General features: G+C 41.1%; 1 protein-coding gene across 1 annotated transcript in view; it reads right to left on the reverse strand.

Moving 5' to 3' along the window:
• Nucleotides 1–668: 668 nt before the first annotated feature.
• si:ch211-236l14.4 (SITS-binding protein) overlaps nt 669–14,142 on the reverse strand; it is a 27,954-nt gene continuing 14,480 nt past the window's right edge. Inside the window, exons 6-11 of the mRNA XM_042111230.1 lie at nt 9,946–10,140; nt 8,747–9,015; nt 7,486–7,622; nt 6,579–6,700; nt 3,707–3,886; nt 669–3,316 (exon numbers count right to left, since the gene is read on the reverse strand). Of these exons, the coding sequence (XP_041967164.1) occupies nt 3,140–3,316; nt 3,707–3,886; nt 6,579–6,700; nt 7,486–7,622; nt 8,747–9,015; nt 9,946–10,140 (1,080 nt within the window). The 3' untranslated portion in view covers nt 669–3,139. The remainder of the gene's footprint in view (nt 3,317–3,706; nt 3,887–6,578; nt 6,701–7,485; nt 7,623–8,746; nt 9,016–9,945; nt 10,141–14,142) is intronic.

Below are 14,142 nucleotides of genomic sequence, written 5' to 3' on the forward strand. Positions count from 1 at the left end.
GGTCCATACATAGATACATACACTCACAACACACACACACACACACATACACAGGGACACAAAGACACACATACACGGACACACAGACACACACACACACACACATCCTCCCACCATCTTGTCTGGCATTCATTACAGCCTAGCGCGAGAGCTCAAGTTCAGGGGATGGCAGGATGGCATATGACAGACCGAGTTCCCACACTGTCTCAGATAACTTTCAAATATACAGCACAGGAAGCTGACATTTTATGGGAACATGTTCTATATTCCATTCCACCCAATATGTCCAATATATTAGACCTGAGGGGCCTCTCACTGGCCACACATCCATGTTCTCCAAAATTAAAGGTAAAAGGCTGTTTAAATACAATATAGGTTTTTATATTGCTCCTCATGGTCCTTGCTATCTGTTGTGGGGTTGCAAAAAATGCTGTACAGGCCTGGCGATGTGAATGGAAAATGGACAAAGTGGCTCAGACTGAGGCATACAGTCTTCCAGCCAATCGACACATTGCTTCAGGAGCACAGTTGGGAGGGGTGTACTTTTACTGACTATTGTGCTGAAATGTCACAGAATTCAGACTATGCCTTTAATGAGCTTAAAAACAATGTTATGAAAGTCCCTTATGTGTCACGCACCCCTCGTACCTCTTGGTTGACAAGTGTGGTTAAGGAAAAAAATGTAAACTTTATTGCATATTGTCATTCTTTTTTCTCTGATTTACAGTGGAACAACACAACATTTAATGGCAAGTGTTTGAAAAAATATATATATATACACATGACTGACACAGTATGTCCTGTTTAGGTACAAAAGCACAAAATAGCACGTCTGCTGATACGGAGAAGGGAAAATTAAAAACTTTTTTAAAACTTTGTCATTTCATTCACATGAACCTAAAATAAGCATTAAAGAAAAAACAACTGTCAAAAGTCGTAAGGGTGTCAAATAATCACAGTTAGTATTTGTTATTTTTATTCTTTTTCTATTTTTTAGCTTAACATGTATAAATCACATTCACATATAGAAGTGGTTTAAGACATTAAAGTGTATGCAATCACGGGCCTCACTAAGACATTTCTCATTTAATAGGTGAAACCTGAGTGTCCAGTAAATGACAGTAAACATGAACTATTTAAGTCAGAGGTCCCAGACGGACACAGATACCAGGTAATCATCATGTGATTTTTCTAATCATTCATCTTACTTGTTACAATTATTATTTATATTAAAATGCATTTCATACAGTACCTACTAACACGTTCCTTTCAGGAAACAACCCTTGTGCGACCGGAGAGGCTGGGACGACTACAGAGGACAGCCCATTCTACTACAAGGACACAATGGTGTATAAAGGTTAGTACCGATACTAGTTAAGTCTGCATGCTACTGTAGCTGTTATGGTCTTAGAACTTGGTTGTTCTTTGTGATTCATTTTGTTTTGTTCTCCCCTCGTATGCTTGTGTCTCTGCAGAACTACGGCTAGTTGCGCTAATGAGGTATACCTCGGACACTCAAGAGGCACGTTAGCACTACAGGAGAGGTCCCTGGCTAGGTGACTAAATGCCTGACTAGGTGACTAAATGCCTGTAATGTCAGGATTTTAGCATGTGTTGCTTTTGTGGCTTTGCTCTGGGTTGTTTGTGGTCATTTTGTGTATAATTTAAGGTAGGCTAGCTTAGTGTAGCTTTCAATAGAGCTGGGGTACATTTCCTCTCTCTTTTTTTATTTAGCCAATAACAGACTAATGTTTATTTATATAATTTAGCCTTTTGTTTACCATTGTTATTTATAAAGAAAAAAAAGGTTGGTTTGTAAGGCATCATCATTCACACCACTGGGTTATCCATGGACAGACATTAAAGTACCTCACACCATTCAAGTCAGTACTGATATCAAAGAAGAGACTTCAGCAGTAATCTTGCTACACTAATCTCTTCTTCTTTGACATCACTTCGTCCAGTTGCATTTTTACAAGACCACATCTTGCTATACTTGAACAATTTGGTTCAAAAAAAGGATATATCTCAATTTTTAAGAATATTCAAAAAGTCATTTTTTTCATTGTGCATTTCAGGTAATATCAATAAACTTGCAACTGTGTTGTTTTGATGAAGTAAAATTAAATCAAATTACAACAACCCAACTGCAGGTTCATTATACCAGGAAAACTACATTTAAAAAAATATTATACAAATTCACTCAATTATCTGGAAAATGAAAACAGAAGATATCTAAGATGAAAGCCAATATCAGTTGAATAAATACCAGTTTGTGCTGATAAACTATATACATTGTAAATCAAATTTAGATTGGGCAAAGTAAATCTAGTAGTAATCTAGTAGTACGTTTGGACAGACTTTTTTGTAGTGTACTTTCAAGAGCGGCAGTGAGGTTCAGACTTGAGCTACAGTCCTACAGTAACATGTTCAAGCTTTCCATGACCTTTTCCTAATCCTAGACAGAACAATACTCTTGTCATTTTTTAAACAATAAGTGCTTTTAAGGCAGCATTTCTTATGGACAGTGGTGATCATTGATAGAGAGCAGAATTCACAATAAAAGGCATTGATAAACCTAGTTTGAGGTACATTTACAAAACACTGGCAAATCAGCCATCAGAGTTCAAGTAAAAAGCCTTCAACCAGTCAATGACATGAATTTGAGCTTTGTCCAAGACTTGCTCACACTCTTTCTGTCATCAAAGGATTCTTCTCAGCAGAGATGAAGTAGCAGTCTTTGAATCTTTGTTTGGTCTTCAGAAATTCATAGTGTTTTTAAGCAAATAAAGGGCTACTCTGGACTCCATAAAATGCAATCAGGAAAAAAAATTAAATCTTAAAAGGCTGTAAAAATGTGATCAAATGTAAACGCAAGGAACTGTTGACACTGAAAGGATGTAAAAAGAGCAGAGGAGCATGAACAAGGTCGAACGAATGGTGGTGATCAGAGGCAGGACAACGACCATGAGAAAATAGAAATCGTTTCTTTTGTAAAGTGCAAATATAAAAATGAAATTTGATCTAGTCTCAAGATCTTGTCTTGAGATGAGAGTACTGGTCTTTGAGGAAAGTGCAACTTAAGAGCACGATGATTTAAAAAAAAAAATGGCAGCAAAGTAAGTTAGGTAACTTGGACTCAAGAGTTCCCGCGTAAGAAAATGGCCACTTCATCCAGCGCGACCGGGTAGTCGTACAAAAACGTCCCTCCGTCAAACACCTTAGCGTTGTTCGTGTCCTGCCACTTAGAGTCCGCGTCTGGGAGGTAAATGTCTCTGTGTGTTGCCCCTTTCTCTGTCACTGGAGCAACAAGAATCTAAAAAAAAAAAAAGACACACATTGATTTATTTATGTCTTATTTATAATTTATTTATTAGACACTTATCACGCATTCACTGCACAGCCAATACAACTGTCAGTCCTACCAGGATTTTGCTTGTTGTGTTTGTTGTGAATATCAAACAGTGATTCTGAGTTTAATAATTCCATGCCTGATTGATTCTGAAAATGCAATTGCATTAGTATTTAGGGTGCTGTTGAAGCTGCTGTTGAAATGTTTCAATAAATACTTTTAAATAGAAAAATAATATTACTTTTAATAACAAAATAATACTTGCAATGTAGGATGAATATACGTTTAGAATTTAGTTAAATGATACATTAATAATTTTTTGACCACATCTGTACTTTGAAACAGAAGGCCTACCTCATCTCCGATCAAGAACTGGTCATCCACAGTGAAGGTGACGGGGTCGTCTGGGCTAATCCACCAGAGTGGTCTGTAGATCGGGTCACCACTGGCCTGCCACACCTCAGCATACTTTGTTATGAGAGGAACCACAAAGTCTTGGTGCTTTGACACATAGAACCTGGTAAGATTCAACATCTGGACACAGAAACGTATGATACCGTTAAAAGCAGGAATACATCAACATATGATTGCTATCCCAAGTGGGAAAGGAGGAAGCCAGAGGGAACATTTCAAGCTTTAATCTTAAGGAACCTTTAAAGGTATTTGGAGCTGAAATGTTCTAAACTGTAATCAGTCAGCTGTTTCATGTACCCATTTCACCTTTCCTCATTCCACTAACTAATGGTCTTATTGTTTAACAATTCAAATGGTTCAAAACCACATTTCAATCATGCAAAAATACAATTACTACACAATGTGAAAGCATACATGCATACACATTCACTGAAGAGAATACAGTCATGGTCTGGGATTAGATTTAAAAATGTCAAAATGATTCTGAATGTAATGAAATTTGACATCTTCGTTTCTGACACAGCAGGCTCTGTCCGCGAAGGCCTACAATTTTAAGACATCATATAAATGGTAAGAACCCAAAGTAGCAAGTGGTTTGGCAGGTGGGTCGTCAGCACGGAGCAGAAACAGAGAAGCCTTGACATGAGGTAACCCTCAGGGACCCAGGATGGAGGGGCAGTAGATCGGCCTATTTTGAGACCGCATGGGCATAAAGAGAGTGTTTGGACACACTGTCCTAAAGGCAACCGAGACTGACCTGACTGACCTGATCTAATTGCCTCTCCTTGGTGTTGTTCTAAGTTCTAAGTTCTAAGTTCTAACTTCTAGAACAACAGTGTGCTTTGCGGTCGCTTGTCAGTATGTCAGGCTGGTGTCTGAAAGGTGGAAAGCACAAAGCGCGTCCGACGGCGGCCGTGGCGTGATGTTTTGATGGAAAATTTGTCCTGCAGATGTAGAAAGGGAATGTGCATATTTTTAAGCTGTGGTTTGACACTACATACATCCATTCCTTTTGTGGAGTGTCTTTCGCATTCCATGAAGGGTCACATCCTTGGGTCACATCCTTGGGTTAACATCCTATCCAGCCACTGGCGACGGAAACCCAGTCAAACCACATTCATAAAAAATGTATTTTGAGGAGGAGAAAAAACATCTCTTGAAATGAATTTTGAGCCATGGCCCTGAGTTCGACTTTGTCTTAAATGGAAAAAACAGGCTTGTGGTTACCACGCTGGGTTCTATGCCTATTTAGGCCCAACTCCGTCATTGATTTAACAGTCTCTGATGGGTGTCACATACACAGATGGACCAATCTCAAACACAGCCAACTCAAATAGCCTCACACACACACACACACACACACACACACACACACACACACACACACACACACACACACACACACGTACGTACGTACATACACACACAGACCCACACATAATGGAAAGGTAAGTGGGGGAGTGCTTTTTGGCATGATTAAACTTGGGCTGAGGAGCTAAGATAACTGCTTTGAGTTTCGAGTTTAACCAAGACACATAAAATACTGCTGTTTTCTTATGAAAAGAAAAACATGGCATCTTAGTTCTCTTGCAACTCAGACAGCACTTTGGTAAGCAAACATACAAAGCTTCCCAACTGGACGGGTCCATTATTTATAACATCTGACTCATAAGTTTCATAGCCAACCTATTTACTTTCAGTTGGAGAGGAGAATATGAATGGTCTTCTTCACCATATCTCCCCATCAATACAAACAATACTTGCTCATAATAAAAGGCTTTTGCTCATTTTGTGAGGGTTATCCTCAATTCATTATCATTCCAGCTGAAGTGGTTTTCATGATAGCTGTGATTGAAGGTCGTAAATTTACAAGAGACGCTAATGTACAACAGATGAATGCTTAACCACAGGTGATGTTGGGATAGCGCCAAAGTCTTACTTCCTTAAAGCAAGGAAAAACAGTCCACCCCGACGCCTCACCCAACATCCACCCATACACACACACACATACTCTCTCTGTTAGTCACACATACACACACACACATACACACACACACACAAAAGAAGAAGTTCCATATTTCCCCCTGAAATCCAACCAAGGCACCAAGCCGTTAAACATATCAATGAGGGTGAACGGATCCCATTAGGGAGCGGTAATGTGAAGCCTAAAGTTGCTGTTTGTCTTGGGCGTGTCTCTGGTCTCTCTACTGTGGCTCCAGATGAAGACCCTGTCCCTGTGCTGCATCGGCGGGGTTGTTGGGGTGAAGCCTGCCCCGCCTCTGACGGCATGGTGCTCATGACATCCACCTGAGCTCTGCCCCCCCGGGGGCCGTGTCTCGCTGCATTTACTCAGACATCTGAGTTGATATCACAAACGTTCCCTTCAGACTCCCACTAATGGAAGTGAAAGGGGAGAGTTGTTGTAGCAGAGTTTCTCAGTGAGCAGACATCTCTTGTCTGAGTGGCCATAGTGGACACTCATCCAGTGGACACTCGATACTTTCACTAGCAGGCACACAAAAGAGTTTTTCCTTTCTGTTCTGCTTTTGATGTTTCAGGCTTTATGTTTTTGTGAGCTGTGTCATCAAGTATGAAGTGAACTCAACTCTATTCAGAACTGAAAAAAGAAAAAAAATACTTGGAGAGAACAGAGGAAAACAGTAAATAAACGAGAAAAAGAGAAGAAACCCAACCCAGGGATTCAGCTCACTGATGGGAAGAGACTCCGACCAGCGATTCAGCTCATTGATATTGATATTGTCTATTAAGGCTTTGAGGGAATGAAGTGGATGGAAAGGGATTTGGCACTCACCCAGTCCTCTCCGAAGTCCCACGGTGGGGTGTGGAAGGACATGACTGGGAAAAGGGCCACAATCTCCAGCCAGCGCACAAACAGCTCCTGATCAGCAACCTGCTCTTCCCACAGGGAGCCTGCTGCAGCCAGGAGAGGAACGGGGAATCAAGTCTGTGAAGATGAGCTATCCCCATACAGCACTGATACTCAATTCACACACGCTTTCTTTTTTACACATACAAAATCTGGAGGAACTTGTGCAGGAGCTTTGAAGTTTTAGTCATATTGCTGCCTAAAAGCCTTTGGATTTGAAATAAACTTCTTCTCACGTTGCAAAAGCAACTATGTCCATATAAAATGCCTGTCTAGTCAACTAGGTCTTAAAATAACTTATTGTGCATGAAATGCTGGAAGAGAAGGTATTCAGTGCACTGACTGAGTGGCATGGCCACAATGTACTCTGGATCAAGAATTCAGAGTATTTAAGGATACTCACACGCTCACACCTTTGCCAGTAGCCAAAAATACCTCAGCTTTGCACATATTGGAGGCATCAAAACCCCAATTCACTCCAAACTAATTCACTCCATTTTACCGATTCACTCCCAGCTAAATTAGCTCCATTTACAATTAATAAACAACACAGAGATAAAAAGAATCCAAATCATCTGGACTCTCTAAAAAACAGTGAGTCCACAAACACAGGCTCCAACCACTGATAAGATCAAGAGGGTTTATAGAGGGTAATCCTCACTGTGGAGCTTTTTTGGCTGCAGCCCTTTTTTCCATAATAAATGATCATGTTTGCCCTCACTATGATAATAAAACACACAACAACTGTTGACAGGCCATTTTACGACAGGGGTAGGACATTCTTTGTGGTTTTCTAAAGAAGTTCTGAAGAGAGGCAGCTTATTCTTATTACCTACTGCGTCGGGAATGACAAAGTTGTATCCCAGCAGGCTGTAGTGCAACAGGGCCGGAATGATGCCCTTGATTCCCGCGGAGGTCCAGTCCGACTGCAGAGGGGCCATCTGGATGAAGTGTGGCCTCTGACTGGACCTGCAAAAGGGCACAGATTTCAGCTAGGGGTTTCCTGCATTCAGCTTAGCATTCATTATGTTTGCAGTTATTATTTCATTAGGATTTTAGATGGATATCGTGCATGCATTATGTTTGATGATGTACTTACAGTATAAATACACAAACATACATACACATAAACATTCATACACACATACATACATACATACATACATACATACATACATACATACATACATACATACATACATACACACACACACACACATCATTCATACATACATACATACACACATACATACATACATACATACATACATACATACATACATACACACACACACACACATCATTCATACATACATACATACATATACACATACATACATACATACATACATATACATACATACATACATACACACATGCACCATCTCTCTGAAAAGTATTTCCAGATCAAGAGACATGGTTCATCCCAAATAGTATAGTCAACACACAAACAAACACACACATATAATCTATACATAACATAAATGCACACAGACATATAGAAGCACACACACACACACACACACACACACACACACACACACCGGTGGATCATCAGCATATCCTGGTCATAAGAAGAACATACCATGCCTAAGCTGAACCTGTAATACCACTGTGACAGCATGCCTTAGACTGTCCAACCCCACAAGATATATAAGCCAGACCAATAACTACCACACCACACACTGGTGTCAGCACGAGCATGCTGGGTTTGTGGGACATCTAATTGTGGGACATCTCTCTCTGGATAGACAAGGACAACAACTTCAAGTGGTTGAAAAGGGACATTTAAGAGGATGGATGTCCTTAATGCTTCCAGCCAACCAAAGGTGAAATGATGGTTGAAATTGGTGAAATGATGAAAGATAATAATAAATATAAACTTATACTGAGACAAACTTAATGGGGAGATTTGGTTAGAAAGAAGAATTTGGGAAAGGTTACAATAACAGCCATCTAAAAACTGTCATAAAGCGTCAAACAGAAAACATTATATTTTAGTGAAGTGTACAGTATGTCACGATAGGATGATTTGACTGAAGCTTCCTGAAGCTGGTTCCTCTAAGGTAATCATCCTTAATCAGCACCCTTACCTTGTCCCTGAGGTCACAATGGTGGTGTCTCCTATTCTCCCAGCCATCTCCACCAGCTGCTGGACATAGTCGTCCCCGGAGAGAGCCTGCGTGGACAGGGAGGGATGCTCCTCAAGCGGGCTTCCCTCGCCCCCCTCCAGGATGATATACTCCATGTCCAGGTGGGACTGCAGCATGCTGACGCGCTCCAGGAACCAGTTCACTGCCTCTGGGTTGCTGAGGTTCAGCTTGACGCAGTACCTCCCTTTCCACTGCATCAGAAGGGGCACCTGAAGTAGGAGGAGAGAGAGCATGTCTATCAATCAATCAATCAATTAATCAATCAATCAATCTATATGTTTATATTTTTATTCTAGAAATAAATCTCTTCTTTACAGAATACTATGAACAGTAGCACTTAGAAGTAGTTAGGAGGAGGGCCAGACATATGGGAACAGTTCATGTTACTTAATAAATGAATTACAGTAAATATATACCCCAATGTGACATTAGAATATATATATTCAAAATATGACATTATAATTTAGGTAAATATCTTGTTTCTAGGCAATTAAACACATCAGCAGTTGGCAGTCAGAGGAGAAGTGTGTGGAGAGCAGGAGGAGGTGCAGTGTGGAGAGCAGGAGGAGGTGCAGTGTGTAGAGCAGGAGGAGGTGCAGTTTGGGGAGCAGGAGGAGATGCAGTTTGGGGAGTATGAGGAGGTGCAGTGTGTGAGGAGGTGCAGTGTGGAGAGCAGGAGGAGGTGCAGTGTGGAGAGCAGAAGGAGGTGCAGTGTGGGGAGTATGAGGAGATGCAGTGTGTGAGGAGGTGCAGTGTGGAGAGCAGGAGGGGGTGCAGTGTGGGGAGTATGAGGAGGTGCAGTGTGTGAGGAGGTGCAGTGTGGAGAGCAGGAGGAGGTGCAGTGTGGAGAGCAGGAGGAGGTGCAGTGTGTGGAGCCGGAGGAGGTGCAGTGTGGGGAGCAGGAGGAGATGCAGTGTGTGGAGCTGGAAGAGGTGCAGTGTGGAGAGCTGGAGGAGGTGCAGTGTGGAAAGCAGGAGGAGGTGCAGTGTGGGGAGCAGGAGGAGGTGCAGTGTGAAAAGCAGGAGGAGGTGCAGTGTGTGGAGCTGGAAGAGGTGCAGTGTGGAGAGCTGGAGGAGGTGCAGTGTGGGGAGCAGGAGGAGGTGCAGTGTGGAAAGCAAGAGGAGGTGCCGTGCTCTCACCGGTCGGCCCTGTGTGGAGGAGGGCCGGCTGAGCCAGAAGGCCTCTGTGCCGTCCCGCATGGAGGTCTGGAACTGCCGCGTGTCCACGCTCAGCAGTGGCGACAGCGCCACGGAAATGTTCAGAAGCTTGACGAAAGTGAGGTCCCTGCTCTGCCTCTTCGACACGCCTCTCCTGCCGTAGAGGTGCTCGTGGTCCTACAGCAGGGAGGAAAGCACAACACAAGCTCAGCTTCAGGAAAAGGGCCTGCCATAGGACAGCAAGTATCACACACACACACCACTACACACACCTACTTGAATGCCCTCATACAAACATATGCTACCTCCAGACCGTTGCGCTCCTCAAACGAACGACGTCTAGCTCTACCACCAGTACGCTCAGGCCAATCCAAACTTTTCTCATCTGTTGTTCCTCGTTGGTGGAACACACTGCCAGTTCCTACAAGGACAGGGACATCCCTCTCCATTTTCAAAAAACTCCTGAAGACCCAGCTCTTTAGAGAACATCTCCTCTCATAGCACCACTTACAACAAGTCTTCCTGATCCTAGCACTCACCAGCCGCCCTGAACTGGCACTCAACTGTTTAAAAACAGCACTCACTGATGCACTTATTCTTACTGTACTCTACTGTTTTTAAATTGTCCTAAATTGTTGAGAGAATTGATTTAAAACTTAAAAACTGTTTACCATGTTGTCGCTTTGGTTAAAAATGCGTCAGCCAAATGTAATGTAATGTAACACCAGTGCAACCGAGTGGACTTGACACGATGGCACAGACAATGTGCTTAATGCCTAGCAGGATTTGACTGATATAGAGACTTCACCCCTTTTTGTGCAAACCAGTCATGAGTACCAGTCATGAGTGTGTGCTTATGACCAGAGGAACTGGCCTGTGTGGGAGAATTTGTGTCTTTTTTAAAAAGTGGAAGAAATACCAGACTACAGATGAGTGACACGTGCCGATAATGTGAAAGGCTGACATTACTGTAAAAAGGAAGCCTTGATCATCACACACCAGTAGGCACCATCATACCAGTGTGACATGAATGTTAGAAAATTAACGTTCTAAAGAACATTCACTCAGAGCCATATAAAGGTATCTTCTCTTAGGTTTTTCCCCTTAGTTAGACTACTAAGGTCGTTTGTGCAACAGTTTAAGGGATTTCTTACAAGATAAGGACAAACCCTTAAATACTAAGGGAAAATGTTAGGGAAACCTTAAGGAGAAAACTTAAGGGTGTTTGTGCAACCATTTTTATTTTAAGGGACCCTTAAATCAGATTTTAAGGGAAAAACTTAACTTAAGGTGCTTTGTGCAACCGGCCACTGGGTTCACTGAATTCAATATGGAATTTTAGAACCTTAAATTGTTGCAGAACGGAATCTTTTGTTAGAATGTTCAAAGCTCCCCTGCTGAAAGGTTAAGAAGGGTCACCCACAGTACAATATCAACTGGATAATCATGAAATATTGGACTCAACACAGACACAGCCGCAGTAACTTAATTCCACTCGAGCACAGTATATTTTTTTAAACATGATTTTTTAAAGTAATAGTTCAATGTCTTATGGTGTTTTTACTCCAAGTCAGCCCTGTTGTACTCTCTGGCTTGGATATATTACCTTTGGAAAACCCGGCACAATGTCTTTTCCACTTTACTTTCACTAGTACAAATTTATTGTATAATTCTATTTTGGTTAGCTATACACACCAGTGACTGTACAATAAAGTGCAAGTCTAGTAATGAACAGAGAAATTTGGCAAGCTTATTTATAACTAAAAGGCCATCCAAGTTGTTGGTCCAGATTGTGACTGGTGTTATGTGCACTAATATGGAAACTACAGACAAAACTCACTGCATGACAGACAATATGACTTGTGAAACGTAATAAATATATAAATAAATAAATGTCATGACATTCAGTCACTGGAATGTTGTGGTGTTCAGAATTTGTTCTCGGTATCTCAGACAGTCTGGCGTGGGACCTTGGATCTGCATTCAACGCAATGTGTTTAATCAGAGAGGAGGTGAAACACCCTGAAGCACAAGATCTATTTCCCTCAATGATATTATGCCTTCCTCGTTGTCACAACAAAACACATGGACCATCATTTGACACAAACACACACATACATACACACACACACACACACACACACACACACATACATACACACACACACACACACACACATTACAGTTTTTTACAATTGTTTACACACGTTTTCAATACTCCACACACAAAACCCACAATTGCTCACACAAAATGCAAAATGCCTCAAATCTCCAGCAAAATGACACACAACATTCAAAATGTCAAAAACACATCTTTAAAGCAAACATTCGCCTCACATTACAAACACTTTTGTCATAATATGACATTTTGGATACATCATGTACACACTGTTGCTCAAAACCTAAAGCTCTTCTGTCTTAGGCTTTCTATATGTATTTCCATACAAGAGTGAAAGTTACGGTATCAACAAAGAGAAGTTGAAATACACAGTAAAAATGCAAGCAGTATTGAAACCAAAAATAGTGATTTTTCCCAAATAATATACTGTTGCGAATACAGTATTTTACAGCAAACAAGAAAACAAGACCACCAGATGTACATGGAGTTTTGAAAACACTGATTTTGTTTTTTTCCAAAGACAAGTGTGTGTGTGTGTGTGTGTGTGTGGGGGGGGGGGGGGGGGTCGTGTACAGTATGTATTCATAGGCCTATAAACCCTTTCAACTGCAGAAACAAACAATTCTACAGTAAGCGTTCCTAAGGCATTTCTGGAGGCACAGAAAAATGTATCGAGCTAATGGTACTGTAACATGGGGACAAACAAAAATTGAGTAAAAAGACAAATTTTACATAAAGTCAACTTTTTGTAGAACATTACTGTAAGCTAAAGTCCGATTACTGTAATTTTAGTATCTGCATTGGTTCTGAATATTTCAACCGGAAATCCTCTAGGAGCAGATTGAAAGGGTCTATACCTATATAGAGAGTATATCTATTCATAGACCTATACTAAGGCAATGATTGTATGGTGTCAGTAAATGAAATAGTGTTTGCACATGTGAAGAGAAAGAGTGAAGCACTGGTGATTTAGTGTGGCATTTTGATGGGTTGTGTTTGAAGAACGAAATCAAGTTACTTCCTGTTAAATTTTTGTGTGTTAGGTAGAAAATTGTGTGTGGTGTTTTGCAAAATGCGTTTTAGTCAATTGAAAACTGAGTCAAACACTGAGAATTAGTGTATGGTTTTGCAGATTTGGTGTCAGGTTATGATGTTTGGAGGACATGTTTAGAAAATTGTGTGACAAGCAAAGATTTAGTGTGTAAGCAGTTGAAAAAAACTGTATTACTAGATATTACTGTGTGTACTGTGTGAAAGACATCACTGCCTTTCTCCACCCTCACCCGCAATTTGCACTGCTCACAACTGAACGGCATGATTCAATCACAAGTGCGGTTGAAACGCAGGTTGAACATTAAAAGGAATTGAGAGAGTGGAATAGAACATTATGTGCAATATTCCAATATGTGGTTTACAGTTTTTTTCAAATGCTTACAGATTTGAGACACAGAGTTTTCAAAACTTGTGTAAACAATTGTAAAAAACTGTAATGTTCTGCATTTCTGCAATGTTTTTCTAGTTACTAGTAGGTCACTTTGACGCTAAAAGTATGTTCCTACGTCGTGACCCAGTATGATATCTGTACTGTTCCTAAACATGGATAATGTAAGGCGTCAGGGTTGATATCACTTCTTGTTTTCTGTTTTACATCAAAAAACATTTGCGTCATTGATTAGGCTAGAGTGGATGGCTCCTGACTTTGCCACTGTTACTGAATGACACCTGCTTTTAAAAGGCGGAAATATTTCACCGCAAAACGGACATGCGCTTTCATGGACAGCTTTCGTACATACAGTGGAATACATGAGGCACATTTTACACGGCTCCTCCCATCTTTTTACGTGGAACTCCCACTTTCCCCTTTGACACTCCCATAAATGCATATGCATGACACAGAAAAGCACAACTTGCCATTCTCTGCTCCTGCAACAGGCAGTCTGCGGTTTTACCTAAATGCGGCCTGTTTATACATACCACACCATGTTTTTACGCGCACGTTGCGAAGAAAATACACCTCAAGTGGGAGCAAAAGCTATAGTACATCTACCCCTGAGTGAGCA

Source organism: Alosa sapidissima, chromosome 11 (assembly GCF_018492685.1).
Source record: "Alosa sapidissima isolate fAloSap1 chromosome 11, fAloSap1.pri, whole genome shotgun sequence".
In the NCBI taxonomy this organism is placed as follows: domain Eukaryota; kingdom Metazoa; phylum Chordata; class Actinopteri; order Clupeiformes; family Clupeidae; genus Alosa; species Alosa sapidissima.